Here is a 26,641-nt window from a genome sequence, read left to right as displayed (position 1 = left end):
TGTGGTCGACTGCAAAACACCAAAGTCAAAGAAAGGGATACCAGAGAAGCCAGAAGGAAAAGACATTTAAAGAACTGCAGGCTCGGCACCCGTAGCACAGTGGTTATGGCACCAGCCACATACACCGAGGGTGGCGGGTTCGAGCCCTGCTCAGACTAGCTAAAAAAAAAAATTAATTAATTAGGGCAGCACCTGTGGCTCAAAGGGGTAGGGTGCTGGCCCCATATGCCGGAGGTGGCGGGTTCAAACCCAGCCCCAGCCAAAAACCCCCCCAAAAAAATAAAAATAATAATAAATTAATTTTAAAAACCTGTTTAAAAAAATAAATAAATAAAAGAACTGCAGTTACAACAAACACAGACATTACAACTGCTATGACTGCAACCAGCAGGCAGCAGAGTGTGACACAGATGTCACTGCTGCTATGACTGATCTGTGGGGCACACGGACAGAACTGCAGATGGTGAGGAGCAATCTAAGGGGACAAACCCAGGAACTGTCACCTTCAAAGAGAAGCTTCGTTGCCAATAAGTTTTAAAACTTTGGTGACAAGAACAAATTCTTAGAAGTCTTTACTCAACTAGACAAATATTCAACTTACCAAACCTGAATCAAGAAAATAGAAACCCAGGCTCAGTGCCATAGCTCAGTGAGTAGGGCACCAGCCACTTACACCAAGGCTGGCAGGTTCGAGCCCGACCCAGCCCTGCTAAACAAGATAACTGCAACCAAAAAATAGCCGGGTATTGTGGCAGGCACCTGCAGTCCCAGCTACTCAGGAGGCTGAGGCAAGAAAATCGCTTAAGCCCAAGAATTTGAGGATGCTGTGAGCTGTGATGCCACAGCACTCTACTGAGAGCAACATAGTGAGACTCTGCCTCAAAAAAGGAAAGAAAAAAGAAGACCTGAATAATCCTACAGCTATTAAAGAAAGTGTAAGAGTTGTTAAAATCTTCCTATTTAAAAAAATTAAAAAGCACCAGTTTCAGTTTCAGATGGTTGTATAAGAAAAACTTAACAAAAATTCCAGCAACAGATCATTCCAATATTATACAATTTTATGTAACAGAAAAAGAAGAAATGCTTGACAACTGGCTTTATAACCTTTATAGAAAGACCAGTCAAAAACAATTTAAAGAAGGGAAATTTAGGCCAATATCAGTTATGAATGTAGAGCCAAAAGTACAAAGTATCTGTCCACCCAAAATCCAGAAACATAATTCACCACATTAATACTCAAGAAGAATCATCGAACTCCTGGCTCAAGTGACTCTACGGCCTTGGCCTCCTGAGGAGCTGAGACTGCCGTGATGCCCCACTAATTTTTAAAATTCTCTCTTTTTTTTTTTTTAGAAATGGGGTCTCACTATGCTGCCCAGGCAGGTCTTGAATTCCTGGCCTCAAGTTATCCTCCCACCTTGGCCTCCAAAAGAGCTGGGATTACAGGCCCGAGCCTCTGTATGCAGCTCCAGAAAGCATTATTCTTAATTTTGAAATATTAACAAACTCTATTTAGATCAGAAGTCAGATGACAGCCTTTTTATCACTTCTATTTACTAGGGCTGAGCCAGTGAAGTCACACAAGGAAAACAGACAAAATCTGTCCATTCACAATCTATCTGCCAAGAAAACAAAAAAAAACCTCCAGACAAAACCTAAGAATTAAATGAATCATATCTATTCACTTAATCCAGTAGTGGGAACAAAGGAACTAGAGCTAAATTCAAAAACATGAACAACGGGCAGCACCTGTGGCTCAAGGAGTAGGGCGCCAGCCCCATACACCAGAGGTAGCGGGTTCAAACCCAGCCCCGGCAAAAACTGCAAAAAAAAAAAAAACATGAACAAATGTGAGCTAATGTTGAGCGTGAAAAAGCAAGTCACAGATGAGTACGTACTGTATGAGAGCATTTACTGATACAAATGCATGTGGTAAAATCATTTTTTTAAAAGAATGAGACGGACAAAATGCAGGGCCGTGACTGCCTGAAGGGGTCAGAGAGGTCGGTGTCGGGGAGGAGCGCCAAAGTGGGCTCTAGTTCCTAAAATGGGGGTGGGGGGTCAAGAACATAAGCTCCAGTGTCACGCTTCTTGCAGACGTTCTAGAGTCTTTAGTAAATGCATCAAGTAAGCTAATGGACGAATTCAAACAAACAATGGTCAGCAGATACACTAAGTGACAGACTTCATTAAAGCTCCCATAAAAAACAGGCCCTCCCCAGAGGTTTCACTCCCAGGCCAGCACCGCAGGAAGCACAATGTCCACCACAAATACGCCACAAATCCATGTCTGCTACTCTGGGGAAGAGTGCGGCCCTCAAAGGAGAGAAAAGGGAACCACAGCCACTAAGCACCAGCCACGAGCCACGTTCAGCCTGGCGGTTCCCCATGTCTTCCTTTATTCCATAAGCCCAGAAAGCCCTCATCACACACCCAGAGGGGCTGCCCCAGCCAGCTCTGCAGCTGTGCACATCAGGCCTGTCTTCCCACATCCATCTAAGCACACGCCTCTTCAAACCATGAATACATTCTAGGAAATCAATAATTAACTTTCAGAACTAAGAACTTTCAGTTCTTAGTACAGTTATTCAGGAATCTGTAATCTGGCTGTTTGCCTAATACATTTGGACAAAGAAAGTCTTTAATAAATCAAACACCACACCCAAACATTCAATTTTGAAGAGAATATATGATCAACACATAAAAAGATCAGAACCTCACCAGTAGTGAGAAAAATACTGTGTTCTAAAAGTCTCCATATATGGGAAAAATTAAACTCATGTAATAACAGATATCTTGGACCATGTTCACCATGGCGTGGAACGTAAGACTGTGTGTGTGTGTGCGTGTGATGAATATTTTGTAAATAAAAGTACACGTAGCTACAATCTCCCACTTTCCCTGTGTAACTTTTGAAACACTTTATATTATTAAAAACTATGAGCTTCTGCATGTCAGATTTATATATATTAAAAAAACAAATCAGGCAGCGCCTATGGCTCAGTGAGTAGGGCACCGGCCCCATATACCGAGGGTGGCGGGTTCAAACCCAGCCCTGGCCAAACTGCAACAAAAAAATAGCCTGGTGTTGTGGCAGGCACCTGTAGTCCTAGCTACTTGGGAGGTTGAGGCAAGAGAATCACCTAAGCCCAAGAGCTGGAGGTTTCTGTGAGTTGTGACAGCACAGCACTCTAACAAGGGTGACAAAATGAAACTCTATCTCTAAAAAAAAAAAAAAAGACAAATCATCTCCAATGTTAGTTAAGGTATAAGACTTACGTTTAAGTTTGTATGACACTTTTGTAGAACAACTTAGCAAAATCTATTAGTTTTTTTAATGTGCATGCTCTTATAACTAATAATTTCACATATAGATGCCCAAAGAGGAAAAATTCTCACACAAGTGAAAAAAAAAAAAAAAAAAACCACAGGAAAATTCTTTGAAGGATTATTTGCAAAACTGGAAAGAAGGAAGGAAGGAAGCAAAGAATGAAGCAAATATTAATACATGTCCATCAATATTAATACATGCCCATTTTTATCAGTCTTTAAGTAAAAGCGACATCCAAAATACCTTATTTTCAAAAAGAATGGTAAAGCTAAATAAATTAGCCAAAACTTACTTCAAAAAGAAACAGGATAGAGTCCAGCTCCTCCCTTTGTGACTTATTATTCCCTGGAATATTAAAAAAGAAAAGAAACAATGAGTTATCGCAACGTTTAAGTTTTAGGATATTACAAATTACATTTAAGGATAGCTTAAAACATTTAAGCTTCAACATGCATTCATTTATTTAAAAAATAGCACAAAGGCAGTGTGGAGCATGAATTAGGATTACAGATGGGTAACTGACCCAGGCGGCTCTACCAGAGTTACTTATCAGCTCAAATGATGGCAGAGTGCACAGCAAAAACAAAGAAAAAGTTCCAGTTTGGTAACTTAAAAAGTCACAGAGCAGATAATAACTGAAAAGCAATGTCGCTCTTTACGCGTTACACACTGTCCTCTCGATAGTAACAATGATGAAAACTGCAACACCGGCAGCGGGCACCATTTACTCTCCCCTCTATTTACCCGGCGTTGTGCTAAGTGCTGGGCACACATCATCTAATTTAGGAATCAGTGCTTGTTCAGTAAAGAGCCACATAGTAAATATTCTTTTTTTTTTAAACAGTCTCACAATGTTGTCCTCAGTAGAGTGCTATGGAATCACAGCTCACAGCAACCTCAAACTCTAGGGCTAAAGCTATTCTCTTACCTCAGCCTCCCAATTAGCTGGGACTACAGGCGCCTGCCACAATGCCTGGCTATTTGTTGTTGTTGTTGTTGTTGTTGTTGTTATTGTTGTTTAGCAGACCCAGTGCATGTGGCCGGTGCCGTAACCACTGAGCTACAGGTGCCAAGCCCATCTAGTAAATATTCTAAGCTATGCAGGCCTCTCTTGCAACCACCCAGCCCTGCTGTCACACTGCAAAAGCAGCCACAGACAACACATAAATGAATGGGTATGGTTGTGTCCAGTAAAACTTTGTTTTAAAAAACAGGCAACAAGCTATAAATGGTGGACCCCTGACCTGACTGAACCCCCACAGCTCTGTAGATACTATTCACTCATTACAAAGTCCTAAATAGAACGTCTATATGTCCAGGACTATTCCAGGCCATGAGGATACAGAAGAGAACACAACAGACAAAATCCCTGCCCTGAGGAAGTTCACATTCTGGCAGGACGTGGGATTCTATAAACGAATAATCGACAAAAATGAGAAGGAAGGCAGATGGGGAAGCCAAAAAGGGTGGCAGGCAACTGTGACTGAGGAAGTCCTCAAAGACCCTGCTGATAAGGTAACATCTGAGCAAAGCTCAAATATGGAAACTTGGGGGTACAGAAACAGCCATATGGAAACTCGGGGTACAGAAACAAGCCATATGGAAACTTGGGGGTACAGAAACAAGCCATATGGAAACTTGGAGGAGCCCTGTTCCAGACAGAGGAATTGAACAGTGCGAAGCCCCCGCAGCCAAGCGTGCTCAGCAGGGTCAGGGAATAGACAGAGGCCCTTGAGGCCGGTGCAAATAAGGGGAGGGTGGGAGGAGAGAGGCCAGAGAGGCAGAGCCTGAGGGCACTGCCAGGATTCAGAGGGAGGAGCCACTTGAGGGTTTACAGCAGCAGATAATCAAGATTGGACTCACATTTTTTTAATTTTTATTGTAGGGGATGCATTGAGGGTACACTGAGTGCATTTGTTAGGTAAAGTCCCTCTCATAATTGTGTCCATCTCCATTTCTAAAGCATGGCTCCAGCTGGCAGGCACAAATGTGGGGGGGGACGCATCTAAGGCTACTGCTGTCCAGGTAAGGACTACAGAAGCCAACAGGGGCTCAGCATCAGTTTAGGCAACAAAAAGAAGATAATGATTCCAGCCTCTTTTTTATTTTGAAGATAAAGCCACAGTTTTGACCTGAATAACTGGAAGGCCAAAGTTAACACAAGATTTCACTCTTCCTAGGAAACATTTTTTCAAATTCCCTTTTTCAGGGTATACTTTCTTCCCTGCATTCCAATCAAATATAAAGTATACTAAAAACAAAACAAATCTCACTCTTTTTATTGGTTACTCATTATGGTCTGCAACAGATTGCAAAAAATGGCCAGCGATTTTCCTTCCCATAAAGATATCTATTTCTCTCTGTTCCTTGAATCTGGGATGTCCTGTGACTTGTTCTGGCTAGTTTAGCAAATGTGAGGCCGGCACACACTTAAAAACACATATGCAGGCTCGGTATCCATAGCAGGGTGGTTACGGCACCGGCCACATACACCGAGGGTGGCAGGTTCAAACCTGGCCTGGGCCAGCTAAACAACAATAACAACTGCAACAAAAAAATAGCTGGGCACTGTGGCCAGCTACTTGGGAGGCTGAGGCAAGAGAATCACTTGAGCCCAAGAGTTTGAGGTTGCTGTGAGCTGTGATGCTAGAGCACCCTACCGAGGGTGACATAATGAGACTCTATCTCAAAAAAAAAAAAAAAAAAAAAACATATGCACTTGAAGCCACACGGAGGAGAACCAAGGTGTCCTGGTCAACAGCCGGCCAACCCCAAGATACCTGCATGATACCATCAAGACCACCAGCTGGGAGTTCCCTCTTCACTGCTGTATCTTCAGGAGGACCTAGGCATCTATGCTGCAGCCTCTGCCCTCCTGTGACTTGCAGGTACTGGGACATTTGTAGAGGACACCGGGATACCCCAGAAGCTGGGAAATGGAACTGTTGACATTCAGAGATGTGTGCATAGAACTCCCTATGGCTGAGTGGGCCTGCCTGGGGCCTGCTCAGCAGAATTTGTATCGGGATGTCATGTTAGAGACCTACAGACACCTGGTCTTCCTTGGGCTTGCAGTCTCTAAGCAAGACCTCACCACCTGTCTGGAGCAAAGCAATGAACCCTGGAAGGTGAAGACACAGGCCTCCTTCCCAGGGCTTTAAATAGAAAAGACTTAACTGGGGTCGCATTTTCATTCAAAATAGATAAAAACTTAAGAGTAAGAAGGAACCAGGATGTAGGACAGAGATGTGAAGAAACTCATGAATATGAAGAAACATGGGTGGTAAGGAACACAAAAAGGAAAGAGTATGATTTTGTGTAGGACAAAACCTAATATAACAAGGTTTGTCCTAAAAAAAGTCATGGTCAGAAGGAAAATTTCAGACAAACATTGGGCTTCAGTATGTCGAAAATGGTCTATGTAAGGGATAATATTTGCAAAGGTAAATTTATAAAAAGTTTTATATGTGGGGCGGCGCCTGTGGCTCAGCAAGTAGGGCGCCGGCCCCATATACCGAGGGTGGCGGGTTCAAACCCGGCCCCGGCCAAACTGCAACCAAAAAATAGCCGGGCGTTGTGGCGGGCGCCTATAGTCCCAGCTACTTGGGAGGCTGAGGCAAGAGAATCGCTTAAGCCCAGGAGTTGGAGGTTGCTGTGAGCTGTGTGAGGCCATAGCACTCTACCGAGGGCCATAAAGTGAGACTCTGTCTCTACAAAAAAAAAAAAACAAACCACCAGCCTCACCATATCTACGGTGCCTCTTACAAGGGTACATGTAGAATATACCCTTACTAAATGTAGAATATAAATATCTTAACATAATAACTAAAAAAATGCCAGGAAGTCTATGTTAACCAGTGTGATGAAAATATTTCAAATTGTATAGAAAACCAGCACATTGTACCCCATGACTGCATTAATGTACACAGCAATGATTTAATAATAATAAAAAAAAAGACCACCAGCTGACCTCAGAGGCAGAAGCCAGCCTAAATCAGAACTGCCCCGCTGACCCAGAGAATCATAAGCTACATGGCTGGTGTTTCAAGGCATTCGGTTTGGGGATGGTTTGTTATGATGAATTGGTCTCAGCATAAACTGATTCAGTCTTGAACAGCTATTTTTCTAAAAGGGTGAAGGGAAGAAAGAGGAAAAGAAATAAGTAGGGAGAGAAGAAAAGTAGGAAGGAGAAGAGGAAGAAAGGGGAAACGCTTTACAAACAACTTTTTAGCTGGCAGGGTTTAGAACTTTTTTTTTTTAATCTAGGGTTTTAATTATTTTTCTTTGCTACTTTGCATACAATATGAAATTTTTCTCTTCCATACACCTGTGAAAGAAAATAAAGTGGAGCAAGGTAGAAAGCAAAATGCAAATCAGATGGTTTCATATTTGTAACACCTACCAATTTAGCAATAAAAAAATTAGGTTTGTGATTTATATCAGTTTACAGATCACAAGGGGGACAACTGGGCAACCCCAAGATAAGAACGCGTTGGCACCCGGGCACACACCCAACCAGGGCTTGCTGGGCTGAGAGGCTGAAGCACTCAGTGAGACTCTGAGCCACCTGTATCCATCAGAAACCACTCCCTGCTGGACAGGTGCCTCTGTCACAGGAGGAATCCGGACATGCAATAGGAGGTCCCCAGTTTCTCCTCTTTACCCCAACATGTCCTCGCTACTCACCCTCTCATCCTTCTTCCTTACATACAGGACCACCTGGACACTCCTCTCCTTGTCCCTTTTTCTCTTGACCCTATTCCAATTCACTTCCCCCAAATCCTGCACCATCGATTACCCCCACCCCCACCCCCACCCCCACAGCTGACCCTCTCCTCAGCCTGTGAATAGGCAGGTGCACCCTTAAAAACTTTCCCATGACCAGCCTGAGATATGATCTGTCTTCATGTGAAGCTTTCTAAAGGGGATTCTCACAGGTCGCCCTCACCAGCCCACCAGCTGTTACTCCGTGTCAATCTGCCTCCCTCCTGACCTGCTGCTCCCCTAGAACTTTTCCCTCAGGTGTCACTGAGCACCTCGGGGATGGGATGGACTATCCCTGCCCAGCTCCGCTGCGCTCACCCCTCTGCACCATCAGGCAGTGCTGATCTTCCACGCCTTCAACTCTGCTTCCCCTGGGCCTCAGTGCCAAGTCCCTTTCCCAGCACCCCTCTCAAAACACCAAATTTATCTGGCCAATAAAAGAAGGAATTACCCCAAAGTTCTGACTGTCTCTGTTTTTCTCTAAATATACTTTCTCCTTTGGCAACAGTGTGATTTCATTGCTCTTCCCCAGAATCAAGTCCTCTATAGTTTTACTGCCCAGCCAGTACCTACACTGCACGTCCCACAGGAACCTCAAGCACAGACTGCCCAAAGACGGGCCTCCACCTCCCCAGCCTGGCTCCCTCCAGGGTTCCCACTGCTGTGACAGCACCTCACAAATCAGACTCAGCATGAGGAGGGCATCTGTGATTTTCCCTTTCTCTAACATCCAAATATCTTGGGACAATGGACCCAGTAAGACACAATACTTTCTTTTCCCTGGGTCAGGGGTCACCAGCTCCCATGCAGATGACACCACCAGCCTTCTCATTGGTTTTCCCACCTCTAGTTTACTTACCACTTTTGAAGACATTTGTCTTTTTGTTTTTTGGAGACAGAGTGTCACTTTGTTGTCCAGGCTACAGTGCTGTCCCATCATTATAGCTCACAGCAACCTCAAACTCCTGGGTTCCAGTGATCCTCCTGCCTCAGCCTCCCAAGTAGCTGCCACAGGAACCTGGCTAATTTTTCTACTTTTAGTAGAAATAGGGTCTCACTCTTGCTCAGGCTGGGCTCAAACTGCTGAGCTCAACCAATCCACCTGCCTCGGCCTCCCAGAAGGCTAGGATTACAGGCATGAGCAACCGCGCCCCGCCCAAGACATCTGTGTTAGTAGCAAATATTTTTAAGAGCTCTAACCCCATGAAGAACAAAGTCCAAACTCCTTAGCCTGGAATTCAAAGCTCCTTGTAAGCATAACCTGATTTCCTACAAATCTCTTTACATACTTCATGCTGCAAGATAAAGGAATGCATACCTTGTATGTGCTGTTAGAACGAACTCTGCCTATAACATCTTCCCCCCTTCACCTGCTCTTCTCTTCCACTTGAAATCTTCTTCCGTGTCTATCTCTTCCCCTAGCTGCCTCTTCACCCAGAGCCTCACCAACAGGCTCAGCAGGAAGTCAGCCCTCTTTCCAACAGCCACAGAACTGTGCCTCTGTCTTTTTTTTTTTTTTTTTTTTTAAGACAGTCTCACTTTATCGCCCTTGGTAGAGTGCTGTGGCGTCACAGCTCACAGCAACCTCCAGCTCTTGGGTTTAGGTGATTCTCTTGCCTCAGCCTCCCAAGTAGCTGGGAGTACAGGTGCCCACCACAACGCTCAGCTATTTTTTTTGTTGTTGCAGTTTGGCCAGGGCCAGGTTCGGACCTACCACCCTCCGTATATGGGGCCAGCACCCTACCCACTGAGCACAGGTGCCACCCAATCTCTGTCACTCTTACAGCACAAATGATTTTCTAACTTGTTTAACAGTTACTTTGCATATGGCTTATCCCAGACCAGTCCACAGACAGACTGTGTGTAGACAAAAGACAACAGCAGCAGCTAATAGCCACTGGCCATGTGCTATGTGCCAAACTCTGTCCAAAAGTCCTAGGATACCTCTCTACCTGTTCAATGGTGACAGGAGGAAGCTGACTCAGAGGTTAACTTGCCCAAGGAGAAATAGTGAGAAGGGCAGGGCCGGCATCCAAACCCAGCTGGCTCCTAAGGCTGCACTACCCTGCCCCCTAAATACAGAGCAGAATGCGCAGTGTGACCTTTCTGGTTTGAGTCCAAAAAATATTTTATATATGGGCATAACCATAATCCCTTAATAGTATATATAGAAAGATAGACAGGGTATCTTCAATAGTGTTGCCTCTGCAGAGCAGGACTAAGGATCCAGGCAAAACAGACACTTCAGTTTTCATTTCAAACCCTTTAACGGAATCTGCATTTTTAAAATACTATGTATGTTTCTTTCTAAATAAATTATTCCTTTGGAACCCATCTCTGTTAGCCACTTCTTGTTCAATGAACACCTGTAAAAGCAAAAGCTCAAGGGAAACACAGATACCAGCCCGTGTTCTCACAGCTCTGCAGACAGCTTGGGAAGAAGGAGAGCTTGACAATGTGTGATTTGTGGCTCATGATGACACAGAAATTTGTAAAAATACTCAAATGTTTTGTTTTGTTTTCTCTTCTTCTATTTTTTTTTTTTTTTTTTTTTGTAGAGACAGAGTCTCACTTTTTGGCCCTCGGTAGAGTGCCGTGGCCTCACACAGCTCACAGCAACCTCCAACTCCTGGGCTTAAGCAATTCTCTTGCCTCAGCCTCCCGAGTAGCTGGGACTACAGGCGCTCGCCACAACGAAAATACTCAAATGTTTTTAAAAAACTTTGTAGAAATGCTTACCTTTTAATTTCAAACTATTTTCCAGTGTTATAAAACTTTCATAGAAGATGAAATATATCTGAGAATAGTTGGCCTCAAAAAACTGCTTCAGATCACTCACATCCACGTTATCTGAAAAGAAAAAGTTTACGTTTATGACAATACATTCACACATCAGAACTCAGAAACCAACTTTACAGAAATGAAGGAAAGTAAAATTAGCTGTATCCCTTACATAAGACAAAACGGAACTCTGTCCCCACTGGTTTACTCTCCATCTAGATACGCTGTGAAGTGCGTCTGGGGCACCACCGTGGAGGGGCCAGTTCAAGGTCAGAGTTGATGGAGTACCACACTGACCCACCAGCTATACAGCTGGCGGTAAGGAGGAGACGGGTCTGAGGTCTAACAATATGACTTGTTAGGGAATAAGGACGTGGAGGTCCATGGAAAAGGCACCTTTGACACAAGCCACAAAGAGAAAAGGGTTTGTGCCTCTGAAGAACAGCCTAGCAGGCGCAGGTTCCACGTGGATCAATCCTCCTCCCTCCCCACCAACATCACTCTCTGGACATGAAAAGAAAAGCCAGCTCAGGTGAACTAGCTGTTCTCTCCCCTAATTCCACCTGTCCACTTCATCTGGGCCCACATATGTCACCTGCCCTCTAGCCTCTCGATGACCTGTCCCCCTTTCCTGTGTGCACACTGTAGGGCCTGCCCTGTGCTCCTAAAGTTGTCCCTGTTTTAGGAACTTTGCTAAAACCAGGGACTGCAGATAGACAGGCGGGTAGTGTAGCCCCACCAGAACTCCCTTTGGGACTGAGCAGCAAAGCAGACATCCATCCGTGTGCATTTTCCTCAGCAAGAAAGGCTGTGCCATTGAGGGTCCCGACCCAGGAGTGGTTAGCAGGGGACATGACGTGGGAGAATATATCAGTAACCTGAGGAAAATTATAAATAAACGGCTTCCTTACAATTCCACAAGGAAGGCCAGGTGTGGTGGCTCGCACCTGTAATCCTAATAACTAACATATTTAGCTGTGTAAAGAGCAGCTAAGAGTATCATCCACCCACATGAATATGATCATGCTTAGGACCTACACAATTTTGCCAAGAATTTGCCAGTACCTAGGAAGAGTTGTGTACATTCTAACTCCAATGCAAACTGCTAGCCACTCTGCCACTAACATGCCCTCCACCCCAGGCACGCTTCACTCGGACAGCTCCCACCCACTCACCACTCACTGGTCAGCTGTAACACCCCCACCCACCCCATGCTTCACCTGTCACAGAATATGTCACACTTCACTTAATTCTCACAGAATCTCAACTGAATTTCTGACTTAATTTGGACTGAATGATCTGTCTTCTCTGTTAGATAAATCCCTACCTTCAGGGAGCCCACAGCCTATCTCACACATCATTATGTCCCCTGCAACTAACACAGTATCTAGGTCAGTGTTTTCTTAAATGAATTGAAAAAAGAACAGCCTATAGCCTACACTGATAAAAGGAAGACTACAACCTATAAACCTACAGGAAAGATAAGAGAGAAATTTCCTCCTCTACTCGGACTCCTAACTTCTGACTGCAGCCCTGGCATCTGCCCTGCAGGCTCCACACTCACAGTCAGCTGCCAGTCAGACTCCTCCACGCTGGGGTCCAAAAGGCCTTCCAAATAAAACACGTACAAAGGGAAGATCTCCCCTCAGACCCTGTCCTTCCCACAGGCTTTAACATCTCCATATGTTTAAACCATCGTCCAGGGCAGCACCTGTGGCTCAGTGAGTAGGGCACCGGCCCCATATGCCGAGGGTGGCGGGTTCAAACCCAGCCCTGGCCAAACTGCAGCAAAAAAAACAGCCGGGCGTTGTGGCGGGCACCTGTAGTCCCAGCTGCTCTGAAGGCTGAGGCAAAAGAATCGCGTAAGCCCAAGAGTTAGAGGTTGCTGTGAGCTGTGTGACGTCATGGCACTCTACCGGAGGGCGGTACAGTGAGACTCTGTCTCTACAAAAAAAAAAAAAAAAAAATTGTCCACCCCACTGCTCAAGCAAAGCCGAGGTGTCCCAGGTTCGCTTCTTCCCTGCCCGTCTCAGGCAGGTCACTCACCAGCCCTGCCTGGTGCGTGTCAGACGCTGTGGCCTCTGCCCAGTGCTAGGCTCCATGTTTCCACTCTTCCTCCATAGCAGCCAGCACGAAAATGTAATAACGTCAACCAAATCAGATCACTCCTCTGCTCAAAACCTTCCCTCAGCCTCCAGTAGTACGTAAAATAAGCCATGAACTCTTTACCATGGCCGACAAGGCCCCGTGTGATTCCCCATCCAACACCGACCTCACTGCACACTGCTCTCCACTGCACACCATCCACTCAGCCGCTGGGCTTTCCTTCCATTCCCCAAACTTCCCAAACTCATCCTCCACTTGGGAACTCTCGGGGATGCTGCCCCCACTGCCCAATCTTTATACAGCTGGTTGGGAACCAGGATCACATATTATCTACTCAAAGAACCCCACAAGGGCCCCCATCCGCCCCTCTTTGCACTTCCCCGCCTCCCCCCACCTCCACCCCGGCCTCAGAAACAGAATGAGAAAAACGAGCCAGCGATTTCCTTAGCAGGGAGGGTGTGGAGCGCTGATGCACAAGATGGCACAGAAAATGACGGACAGTCAACAGCTCCCCCATCTCCCCCTCTGTCGGCCCCTCAGAGATACTCAAATATCAGAGACCTGAACAAAAGGAACCCTCACCAAGGGTGAAGGGCGCTGAGACACTCTGAGAGGCAGAGAGTCCAAGACACAGCCGCTGTCTGCCACCCGCGGTCTGACATCTTCCTGGTGGACCAGGCACAGATGATGCTGAGCCTGGAGTACCCACTGACAAGACAGCTAGAGGCGTCCAGTGAGACCATGAGATACTAAGTTTTATTTACACGCACTGAGGACTCCTCATCGGTCTGGGAGTTCTCTTCCCATTGCTCCCCCTACAGCACTTAAGACCAGTGGAAATTACCTATTCGTGTGTTTACTTCACTGTCTGGCCCCCTAGCATGGAAGCTGCATGAGGGCAGGACTCCCACCTGCTTGGTTCATTGTTACGCGCCTGCCCCAGGAACAGAGCTTGGTACATAGAAGGTGCTCAACGCATACTTGTTAAATGAATAAGCAAAGAATCAATATCAAATATTTTGTATCTCTAATTCAAAATCTAGAATTACTTCTTGATCTGTCCTTTCTCTAAAAAAAACTCATCAGAATAATATTTATAAAATAAGCACAGACCTTAGGGAAGGCGATCCTGTTAAAAGGAACACAGTGAAGCAGCAGTTCTCAACCTTCTTAATGCCACAACCCATGGGTTGAGAACCGCTGATTTGAAAAGTACAATGAAATTTCGTCTGCAAGCATGTGCAAGTGTACTTTTATGAAATTATCGTAATCATTTTGTCTGGTTCAATATCATGTTCCTCAAAGAAAGCAGATAAGGTAAACAACATGTAAATTTTATTTTCATCCAATTTTTTTGCCAAAGCTCAAGTTTCATTTGGAATGATCGGATCTTTTCAGACAAATCAAGGCATGTTACGTTTGGTCCTTGCAGCGACGGCACATTCAAGGACTCATTCAAGATGGCAAAGATGTCAACCAAGTAAGCTATTTTCTGCAGTTCACTCTTACTGCTGAAAAGCGCTTCAAACTGTGGTCTTGCTTTCTGAGTAAAAAACGTTTTGAGTTCATCACAAAGCTCAAAAACACATTTTAAAACTTTCCCCTCAACGACCGTCTCACTTCAATGTGAAATAGCAGAGCATTATTCAGCACATCCAACTCATCGCACAGTTGCAAAAACAGCCGACTGTGCTCGTCTTTACAAAACTGACAGAACTTATGACGCTTTTCATTACTTCTTGTAACTCCTGTGGCAGTGTCTTCATTGCTAATATTTGCCAACAAATCATACAGTGAGTTCTGATGACTTTTGGTGACTCATTCAGTACCAAACACTGAAATCCGGATTGACATCCTAGCATAGCTGGAGCACCATCTGTGCAAACAACACAAACCTTTTCCCAAGAGATCTTCTGCTCTTTCAGAAATGAACCAACTGTGTCAAATACATCACGTGCAGTAGCTGTCGATTCAAGAGGTTTGCAAAAAAGAAACTCATCTTTAAAGTCTCCATCATTAACATATCTCTCATAAACCAGTAACTGTGAACAGTTTGCAATGTCTGTAGATTTGTCTAGCTGGATACTAAATGCTGGAAGTGGAGCAGATTTAATTTCCTGGATTACCTGATCAAGGATATCAGCAGACGTGTCGTCTATTCTTCTGTGGACACTGTCGTCAGACAAGGAATTTGCACTCAATTTCGTAACCAATTCATCTCCCATCCTAACTCGAACAATGTCTTTGGCCGCTGGCAACAGTAAATCCTCAGCAGTGGTGTGAGGTTTCATAGCTCTGGCGATTCTGAGGGCCACCAAAGGAAGCTTCACAGCTGCTACGTTTTGTTTGTGGTCCTTGCCACAGTGTCGAGTCTGGCTTTCTAGAGGCCATCAGCGCTGCTTCTAAAATAGTTGGTATCCTTGCCCGCAAAGCTCGGATGCTTGCCATCAAAACGGCACTTTTGTTTGTTCGGCTTCATAGATTTGGCTAATAGAACTTTACAACAAATAACACATTGCGGTTTCTCAATTCCTGCTGTAATTATTGAGGTAAAACCATACTGTTAAAAATCCTCACTATATTTTCTTTTCTTAACGTTCTTTTCTGGTTTGCTAATGAAAATAATATATAGCAATAGCTTTAATAATACAAAAGATAACACATGGCGCAGTTCAGTCGATACAGTTCATTAAAGTTTCCCATGATTTACCATTCTCTCTGTGTTGTTTTGACATACCTGTTACCATTACAAGGAGGCAGTACTCACATCAACCACAGCTGAACATAAAAAGACCGATCAGCATCCAGGTTAAGTTCCCATCGTAGGAATATTCTTTTTCTTTTTTTTTTTTTGTCATAGTCGATGATTTTACAGTACATGATTTTACATTTACCCAGTAATTATAATTCATAAGTGTCATTTACCTCTAATACTGCTGTTTTCAACACAGTAGCCGCTTTTAACAGAGTAGCTGCTTTCAACACAGCAGCTGCTCTCTACACGTGATTGGTCCACATAAGTACAGTATGGCGCCAATCCTATCACATTTACTTGCACAGACTGTATGTGATGGGGTTGGCTCCAGGATGTCATCATGCCGAGTACTCGTATGTGGGCGTATCTGCATGTGGGGGGACCCGCCTACAGAGGATAGGGGAGCGGGGTCTCGGTTCTTAAGACCATCAGAAATATGTTTTCGATGGTCTTAGGTGACCCCTATGAAAGGGTCATTCGACCCCCAAAGGGGTGGCAACCCACAGGTTGAGAACCGCTGCTTTAAAGATACATTCTTGACCCATTCATTCATTCAAACATTTAATAACCCCTGCCCACAGCAGCTAGTGCCATGCTGTGTTCTAAGAAATTCAGAGAGAACGAGACCTGAGGCCCTTGGGGTGCACAGGTGTGAACAAGCCCGTGACAGAACGGGCGCCATGGGGGAGGCCCAAGCTAGGCGTCCATTCCCAGACGTGGACAGGGCCACATATGGAGGTGAGAATATTACACCACCACATATTTATGTCATGCTTTGTGGTTTAAAGTTCATAAATTTATTGTATCTGACCCTCACCACAACCCTATGAAGTAGATGGGTGGATGTGGTCAAAGGAAACCACCTGGGAGTCAGGATCTCTCGTGACCTGCCCAGGGTAACAGCCAGGTGGAGTCAGCGGAACTCCTGCTCCGGTCTGCTGACCCCAAGCCTGAGTGGCACAAAGGCTCAGGGACAAATGGGAAAAAAATCAAAACTAGAACTCAGTCAGGAATGGAAAAAGAATACTTCATGCCTTGAGGATGAGCAGGGGAGCCAGAGGAAAAGACCTGGAGAGAAACAGAAAGGTGAGGAGGACGCAGAAGCAGCCGTTCATGGAACCTCCCCCCAGCCCTGCGGGGCCAACAGGGAAGAGCGAGAGAGGACCGGGCAGGAAGCACCACACAGCCCAGGCTGGAAACCTCGGCCAGATGGTTCTTAGCACTAGGGAAGCTAGCGCACTTCCTCGTTATTACCACAAGACTCGAGGAAGTACACCCACATTAACCCTAGAAAGGCCAATGGCTGGTCCCCCTGAAGAGCTGGGGTCATTTTCTGAATTTTTAAAAAAATGTCTTTTAATTTCCCTTTCTACTTCACCGCCAACAGACAGTAAATTGTTTCTATTATTTTCCCATTAAATCTCAAAGATAATCTTCCATATATCACATGAAACTCACTCTCTCCTACCCCTTTGCTCAGCTAAACCTCTTGTTGACACATATTTTCCACATCTGGCTGAAAAGCAGCAGCAAAGGCTGAGGGAAAAACCCCCACAGCAGACTGAGTGTGGATGGACCTTGGACAAGTTACTAAAACACTGTGTACCTCATTTTTATCTGAAAACTCGGGTTAACAATGGTTTGCACATCACACAGCTGCTGCAGTGGTCAGATGAGGCTAGGCAGAGTGCTTATCCGCGTGTTGGTCAGCATTACATAAACGCTACGCTGTTCTGGGGTTACTGAGCTCCTAGCAAAGGTCACTCGTCCCAAACATAGCAGTAAGCACCACCAATAAACATGCCCACAAAACTGCTGGGATCAGCTCTGTATTTCCCCCCATATAATCTTCAGTAGCAACTCTACTGCTTTTTAGTTAGAAGGGTCATAAAACAGCCTCACAAAAACCTGTTCCAGGAGACCCCTAGAAAGCACCAAAAGGATGAAAAGTCTCTGTCACACCCAGAAGCCCCAGTGAGACGCTCTCAGAGCAGGAAGGAGCTCAGGTTCAGGGGAGAGACGGGGCCGGCAGACGAGGCAGCTTCCACCTCTCACTCCAATGAGCAAGAAACGATTCCTCCAAACCAGGAGAAGGCACCAGGGCTACTCCCTAGATACTAATGACGAACTGACAAAACAAGGGAATGAGCAATAAAGACCTACCCTAGAACTAATATTAATTTCTAGTAAATGCTAATATTTCCAAAATATTGATGGCACCAATGTATGCTCACCCCTTAAACTACCAATGATATTCACCTTACTAAAGCATCTAACAGTTAAATACCACATATTACAAAGTCTATGTTATGTAAGAAAAAAATCTAAAACTAGAAACCTCGTACTTGACATAAAGCCTTTAAACTTGTCAACATATATTTTTAAAGTGAATTTATATTAATCTAATTATATTATCTTGTACTATTTAACAAGTTATTTTCTACAAAACAGCATGGAATTGCCATCATATTTTTTTACACACACATGTATTTTTATGCCTGTTACAAATCTAATAACTTAAGGCATAACTATCATGTAAGTAAATATTACCAAAATTGCACCTTAAAAAAACTAAATAACATCATCAGCCCCATGATTACCTTCTGACAGTCAACTAAAGTGAGCAAAATTGGTGGGGACCACAAATGTTACAATGTTACAAGAAATTTCAAGAATAAAAGAAAATTCACATAAACCACTCTTAGTCAGAACTGGAATATCCACCCCTCCTGCAGACTTACCCACCGTCAAGACAGAAGAGTTTGTTCCATATCTGACCCTTGGTCTCTAGCCTTGAATCTGAGTTCTGTCCCGCAAACCCACACATCAATAGAAAATTCCTCCTTGGGTTTCCTGCTTCAGAGTCAGATCGAAAAGAAATTCCACCCCAGCCCCCTCCTTCCCCACACCTTCACTGATCCCAACCCTCTTTTCATCTCTCTCCATCCTTTTCAGTTTAAATTTATTTACAGAAATTCTGTAAGCCTTTATGAACCAAAAGATCAAAGCCTACTTTACATCTTTCTAATATCATGGATACTTTATAATTTCAGGAAAATTCTCTAAAGAACCACACTTGCAATCTGCATTCACTTTCAGGCATAAACATCATAGGACATATTTGACGTGGAATAAGTCCTAAAGTCATCCAAAAGTAATGTACTCAAGATAATCCCACCCCTCCCTTAGCACACCCTACCAGAGTGATGGGATGCCCTCCCCTCACTCTTTGCAAACCCCCCATTCCTCCTTACCTAGCTATCACATGTCGCCTAAGAGGCCACATTGGGTAGGAGTCAGATGTGATCACGGACCCCCCTCCCCACCAAGTACATACCAGGCAACATCCCATCAGGCCGTGCACAGAGGCCACAGTCAGACGCGATCACAGACCCCCCCACGCCAACCAAGTACATACCAGGCAACGTCCCATCAGGCCGTGCACAGAGGCCACAGTCAGACGTAAGCACAGAGCCCCCTCCCCACCAAGTACACACCAGGCAACATCCCATCAGCTTTCCGTCCATCTCCTGGGATATCAAAGCTTCCCATGATTCCCACCTCTGTCACCCACATACAGCTCTGGGCATCACCTAATCACACTCCAGCTTCTAACCCTACCCTCCCACCCACTCATACACTAAAGCTCACCAAACCCCTTCTCCTCCATCACATCTCTAAGGCTCGCCTTCCTTTCAGCTCTACCTGAAACCTGTCGGTTGTTCCCTGAGCACACTGCTTCCCTGCAGTCTGACAGTTAAGACTTTTTTTTAAAAAACAGAATCTTACTCTGTGTTGCCCTGGCAGAGTGCTGTGGTGTCACAGCTCACAGTAACCTCAAACTCCTAGGCTCAAGTGATCCTCCTGCCTCAGCCTCTCAAGTAGCTGGGACTACAGACGTTGCCACAACAATGGGCTAGTTTTTCTGTTTTTAGTAGAGACAGGGCCTCCATCTTGCTCAGGCTGGTCTCCAACTCCTGAGCTCCAATAATCCACCCGCCTAGGCCTCCCAGAGTGCTAGCTTGATAGGAGCGAGCCACCACACAGCTTTGTGGAGGATGATTCCCTGAACGAATGCGAGCTTTGTTAGAAAGAGCAGGGTCTGTTTGAAGGGGGGCAGGTGAGGTTATGGGAGCTGGAGAGTACTACCAGTGTCTGTTTCAGGCTGGTCTTGCTTTTTAGTTTAAAATGCTGTAGAGAACACCTATGGAAATAAATAATTATAATAAATTTTGAATATATGTATATTTTTAGGAGAAAATTTTTAAAAAATTTTAACAGTCTAGCTAGTGTGTACAACATGGCTGTAATATATGTAGGAAACAGCTGCCAGTGAAGCTATAAGATGAATTTGTTTCATTTTCTGCAAATAAAAATATGGGATTTAGGCCCCAACATGCTGGGGGCTGAAGGTTAATAAAACGGCTGATTAAAAAGATGAACTGTGGAAACTAAACTGGGAAATAAAGGAAGTGAGGACTAGAGGGGTATCAGATAGTGACAAGACGGTGGGGTCACTGGATTTAAGGACGCAGAGGGTTGAAGAGCTGTTGGAATTAGGGTTCCAGGAGTGGATAGGAAAGATAAAGAAACGGGAAATGGCAAGTGGCAAGAGTGGATTGCATGAAACCAAGACCTTATAGGTGGGGAGAGCATCAGTAATGTGCTGGGTCTAGGATCTGGGTCTGGGTGTGGGTGTGGGTGTGGGTGCGGGTGCTGGACGTAGGTGGGGGACAGCCTCATTAGAGGTGAGAAGGTCAGGTCCCACCCACAGAATGGTGAAATTAGGCCAGGCAGATGGCTCGCACGGATAATCCCAGCACCCTGTCCTGGGAAGATGGCTTGAGCTCAGGAGTTTGACAACAGGTTAAGCAAGAGCAAGATCCCATCCTACTAAAAATAGAAAAACTAGCTGGGAATAGTAGCAGACACCTGTATCTACTCGGGAGGCCGAAGCAGGAGGATCACCTGAGCCCAGGAGTTGAGGTTGCTACCATGACTCCATGGCACTCTCCCAAGGGTAACAGACTGATACCATGTCTCAAAAAAAAAAAAAAAAGAAAGAAAGCTGTGTTCCTCTGGAAGGCCCGCCTATTCCCAGCCCAGCTATTCCCAGCCCCGCTAAGCCAATTATGGTGGCAAGGGGCTCAAGCCTGTGACCCAAAGCTGGTCAACATGAAACAAGAGGATATCTGATGAAGATATCAGGGGAAAACTGGTTTTAAAAGAAGTGTCCCCCTTCCTTCTGCCTCAGGATATCTTTTTATCTGGATGATGCTTGCAATGGTTGTGGACATTTTATCACCCTGAAGACAAACCCTGTCACACTAAGGATAGCAAAGCAGAGGAGCAGAAAGAGCCTGGATTGGCAACGTCACTGAACTGGTGACTCTGCTAATCCAGGGCTGCACTGCCTTGAGACCTCTTTCTATAGGAGAAAAAAAAATCCTTGTTTGCTTACATTTGAGCGTCTGCTCCTCACAACCTTACAGACAGCTGAAGGGAAATCTGACAACAGCAACAGGAAGCAAACACTAACGTCAATTGAAAAGATCACAGAAATCATACTCATCTCTCTTCGTCTCCTAAAGGTACATGGTTTTCATTTCCTTATGCCTGTAAGTAAATCAGATGTAGAAAGTCAAATTCTGAGAAATCAGACAGATGGTGATGCCATGCTGTCCAGGACTAGCAGTCTGTGTGTAACATCAATAATTCTGTATAAACATCTCATGCTGAAGTTTTAAGAAGTGGAGCTATTTTCATTTTAAACATTTTTTTAATAATACGGGGTCTTACTCTCACCCAGGCTAGAGTGCAGTGGCAATTATCACAGCTAACTGCAACCTCAAACTCCTACCTCAGCATCCCAAGTTGCTGTACCACAGGTGTGGGCCACCACACCAGGCTAGTTTTTCTATTTTTGGAGAGATGAGGCCTTGCTACCGTACTCAGTCTACTCAAACTCCTGACCTCAAGCAGTCCTCCTGCCTTGACCTTCCAACGTGCTAGAATTACAGGTGCAAGCCCCCATACCTGGCCCTAAAAACATTTGTGTAGGACTCTAAAACTTTGTTTTTACCAGTATGATTAAAAAATACTACAGGCAGTCCTTGAGTTATGAACAAGATAGGTTCTGTAGGTTTGTTCTTAAGTTGAATTTGTATGTAAGTTGGAACAAGTACATTTACCTATTACCTATAACAGCCTCCATTTGTAAGTATGAGTTGTATATAAGTCGTATGTTTGTAATTTGGGGACCAGAGACTGCCTGTATACTCATAAATAAAATACAGTGTTCAAATCAAATGCTGTTTATACACATTGTAATATATTTATCTCTTTTATAGAAATCAATTTTTCTTTTTTTTGAGACACAGAGTCTCACTCTGACACCCATGATAGAGTGTGGAGGCATCACACTTCACAGCAACCTCAAACTCTTTGGGCTCAAGCGATCCTCTGAGAGACTACAGGTGCCCTCCACTACACCCATCTAGTTTCTCTATTCTTAGTAGAGATGGAGTCTCCATCTTGCTCAGGCTGGTCTCGAACTCCTGAGCTCAAGCAAATCCTCCCACCTTGGCCTCCCAAAGGGCTAGGATTACAGGCGTGAGTCACCATGCCCAGCCTCGTCAGACTGTTTAAAGTCAACGCACCCTTGCTTTTCTTGATCTGAATTGAGGCTACCTATATTACAGTCAAACACTCCTGAGAGAAAAAAATCAAAGACACAAATAAAACGGCTAAAGTAGCTCTGCCCCTCCGTTCCCCCTAACTAAGGAAGTAAGAAAGTGATAACAAGAGTGTCCAGAGCCATCCAATGATGTCTTATGTCAATTAATTACTATGAATACAATAGAACCTCTGTCTATAAGCTGACCACCCGAGGGACTACAACAAACTGGTCAACATACAGAAGTGGTCAGCATGATGAATGAGAGCTGCTGTACTGCTGTGTACCTGCGGCTCATCTCCGGTCTGTGAAAAGTACGTCAATTCAAGGAGGTGGTCACTGCAGGGAGGTGGTTCTACTGTCATTATAATAACAGCCCACAGAACAGATCTGTATGCACTGACTCGATTACCCCTCCAACAACGGGAGGAGGTGGGCACTGTCCTTATTACCAGTAGGAAGAAAGGTCAGAAAGGGCAGGTCCCTGCCAGGACTCAACCCAGGTAATCAGGCTCCAGCGCTGCTCATCTGATTATATCTAGTCCTAACTAGCAGAAAGTGAGGGAGGTGGTGCAGGGAAGCATGCCTGGAAATAAGTTTTGCTTTGTTTGAAAACAAAAAGAACACACAAGAGATATGGTACAAGTCATAGAACTAAGCAGTTGTTAAATCCAGAAGAGAGCCCAGGAGAAGGCTTATTTAAAAAGGACATCAGAGCCAGGCAAAGTGGCTCACGTCTGTAATCCTAGCACTCTGGAACCTGAGGTGGGTGGATCGCCTGAGCTCAGGAGTTCAATGTTAGCCTGAGCAAGATAGAGACTTCGTCTCTACTAAAAATAAAAAAAAAACAGCCAAGCATAGTAGTGGGCACCTGTTGTCCCAGCTACTTGGGAGGCTGAGGCAGGAGAATTGCTTGAGCCCAGAGAGTTTGAGGTTGATATGAGCTATGACATCACAGCGCTCTACCAAGGGTGACAAAGTGAGACTCTGTCTCAAAAAAATAAAATAATAATAATAATAATAAAGAATATTAAGAGCTTGCAAGTTCAATGACCTCCCCCCTAAACAGGTTAGAAGAATGGTTTTTCTGTGAAATTAACTCAACAAAAACTGAAGTGGGCTTCCCCAGGGGCTGTCTACTCACAGAAAATCATCATACTTGTGTCCTGCCGGTCAGTCATCTCTGCGGTATTCCTTACACAAGAAAGCAAAGGCCTTCTGGCCACGGGGGAGCTGCCTGCAGCCACAGCAGCATGTGAAGGTCTGAACCTCAAAGCTGAAGAATGGCTGGTAGACAACTTTCCACAGGAGTTCAGTAGAAAACACTACAGCCGTTTAATATGACATAAGTCTTCACTTACTGGTAATGCAAAAAATGTCCAAGGCTTAAGCAGCAAATAGCATATAATGACTGTGTAAAACTGTGCTTGTGTGAGTGAGGAGAAGGGAAGGGGTGGGGGGTGAACGTGAGCAAGAGCAGGCACAGAAGGCAAGTTTACCAAAATTACAAGGGTTATCTGAGTATAGCAGAATTTGAAGAGCTTCTTGATACTTATTTTTTCTATGCTCACATTATTCAGATCTTTATAATGAGCATGTACAATTTAAAAACCAGAAAAAAGCTATTAAGTTTATATATATATATATGTATACACACATACACACATACGCATATATGTGTGTGTGTATACATATATATATTGGGGTGGGGTGGGGAGTTCCAGTGTTTTGTAAAGAGATTTTTTCAAAACCTAAATATCTGCCACAAAAGACTCAGCATTCATAGCACCAGGCCATACTTTTCTCCCAAACTGTTCTTTCTTTTTTTTTTTTTTTTTTTATTGTTGGGGATTCATTGAGGGTACAATAAGCCAGGTTACACTGATTGCAATTGTTAGGTCAAGTCCCTCTTGCAATCATGTCTTGCCCCCATAAAGTGTGACACACACCAAGGCCCCACCCCCCAAACTGTTCTTTCTTTCAACTTTGATGAAACCCTAAGACTTAAACAATATGTAAAATAGCACCTTTACCAAATTCTATAATGTTCTACAAACAGCAGATAAGTTCCTCTAATGTTATCATTAAACCTCTGCAATAAAACACACACTGCACGTAACACCTTACCATTATCTGTATGAGGAAGTTTGCTGTCTTTATGTTTCTCTGGGTATCATTCACTGACAAGTTCAGAGAAATAGCAGAATTGGGCAGGAAGAAACGCCTCTGTCTAGCCATTCAACAGCTTACACTGAGTAGAAATGAGCAAAAGTGCAATCTGTCATTTTGAACACAAGAAGGTGATGAAATTTCCAGTCAGGGTAAGATTAATTTTTAAGACCTTAGTCCACATGAGTCAACTTCTCCCTGTTCTGCTTGAATCTGGCAGTGATTATCAATCACCAAAACAGAATCTTCTTAATAGCACAATGTCAAAGTGCCAGAGAGGTAACACTCAAACATGTTACGTCTCGGAGGACACACAAGGTCCTCCTCCCACATCCACCCTTCTCATGCTGTCACACTTTGAAAACACCACAGCCACCTTTCTAAATAAGACGTAAGACTCACTTAGCTGCACTGGTTCATAAAATCACCTGTTTTTGCAACTAACACTAACCCAAAGATCAAGACTCCTTCAGGTCTTCCCACTAAGAAACATACAATAGGCCAGGCCCTGTGACTCATGCCAGTAATCCTAACAGTCTGGGAGGCCAAGCCAGATGGATTACTTGAGCTCAGGGGTTCAAGACCAGTCTGAGCAAGAGTGAGACCCTGTCTTTACAAAAAAATAGAAAAACTAGCCAGGCATTGTGGTGGGTGCCTATAGTCCCAGCTACTGGGGGTGGGGTGGGGGGAGGCTCAGACAAGAGGATCTCCTAAGCCCAACTGTTTGAAGTTACTGTGAGCTATGAGGATGCCACAGCACTCTACCCAGGGTGACAGAGTGAGACTCTATCTAAAAAACAAACAAACAAACAAAACATAAAGGACAATTAGGGTCCTAACTTAGCTGGCACCTGGAATGGAGCCAGTCTACAGCGTCTGCTGCCTTTTCCAATCATTCATATTAAATAATCACTACTGTACTGACCCATCAACATTTTTCTGGGCTCACTGTTTTTCAAATACTGGCAAGTCTCCATTTTTTTGTCACCATCAGGATACGCTAATGTGTCTGCCGTCTGCCTGTTACTGGAGTGTGGGGTAATAGCAAGCCAGTCTCCACATCGTTACAAGCTCAGGCTGCGGGTAGGACCCAGACATGGCCCCTGCACTCCACCTCCCTGTCGCACTGGCCACCAGGTATTTCTGTCCCGTCTTCTCATCACCACGCACGTCCACAGCAGGAAGGACACAGACTGCGTCTGTCCTCCATCTCCCTCAACACCTGTGCCTGCCACGACCTCCACGTCTCCCGACTTCTCTCCTCCAATATCACTTCTCTCTTTCTCTTCCCTCTTCTCTTTTCTGTCTCCAACCACTATTCAGTTTGGGGGGGAAATGATCTGACTGTTAAAAAGTAAACCAAAGAAAGCTTTCTTTAAAAAGAAAGTTTGTGGTCAGAAAGTCAGTCTCTGGTGGGCTACCAAGCAAGTCTACAGGGTGGCCCAAAGGTCACCCCTGAAGTCACCTGATACAGAGAAAGTGGGAAATTGTAGCTAAATACACCTCTGTTTACAAAATATTCATTACAACATTTTACAAAGAGGTAGCCAAGATGTAGAGAATATTTTATAAATATTTTGTAAAATTTTGTGTATTTTGTAAATAAAGGTACATTTAGGGGTGACCATTGAGACACCCTGTAGTCTCCAGGCAGGAACCACAGTGAGTCCTCTGAAACCTAAGGGTCAGTGCAATCCCTCCTCTGCTCTTCTCCTTCTTATCCTCCCTGAGTCCCACAAGCCCTGCCCATCTACCCTTCTCTTCCCTCCCCCACCCCTGCTCCTCTCCCTGCTCCCTCTCCTCCAACCCCATCCACTTCCAGGAGAGCCTCTGGATTTATTATTCCCTCTGCTCAGAATACTATTCCCCAAAATAATCACAAAGCTGCTCCCTCCCTTAACTCAGGTCTCAGTCCAACCCCCTCTTTGTAGAGGCCTTCCTTGATCCCAATATCTACGGTTCAGGGAGTAACCTCAGGCTTTCAGCAATTCCGTCAGATGGCCTGGGCAATTCAATGGGTTTCTGGTTTTTATAACCAATGGCTGATAGGGTTGACAGA

The 26,641-nt window shown here is 44.6% G+C and overlaps 1 protein-coding gene across 6 annotated transcripts in view; it reads right to left on the bottom strand.

Moving 5' to 3' along the window:
- The window catches only part of RALGAPA2 (Ral GTPase activating protein catalytic subunit alpha 2), a 382,487-nt gene that overhangs the window by 341,811 nt on the left and 14,035 nt on the right, over positions 1 to 26,641 (bottom strand). For all 6 annotated transcript variants that reach the window (XM_053574245.1, XM_053574242.1, XM_053574243.1 and 3 more), the window contains exons 2-3: positions 10,835 to 10,945; positions 3,624 to 3,676 (exon numbers count right to left, since the gene is read on the bottom strand). In XM_053574245.1, the coding sequence (XP_053430220.1) occupies positions 3,624 to 3,676; positions 10,835 to 10,945 (164 nt within the window). The remainder of the gene's footprint in view (positions 1 to 3,623; positions 3,677 to 10,834; positions 10,946 to 26,641) is intronic.

This window comes from Nycticebus coucang, chromosome 21, assembly GCF_027406575.1.
Source record: "Nycticebus coucang isolate mNycCou1 chromosome 21, mNycCou1.pri, whole genome shotgun sequence".
NCBI lineage: Eukaryota > Metazoa > Chordata > Mammalia > Primates > Lorisidae > Nycticebus > Nycticebus coucang.
Note: the sequence above shows the minus strand (reverse complement) of the source record. Positions and strands in the feature narration are given on the sequence as shown.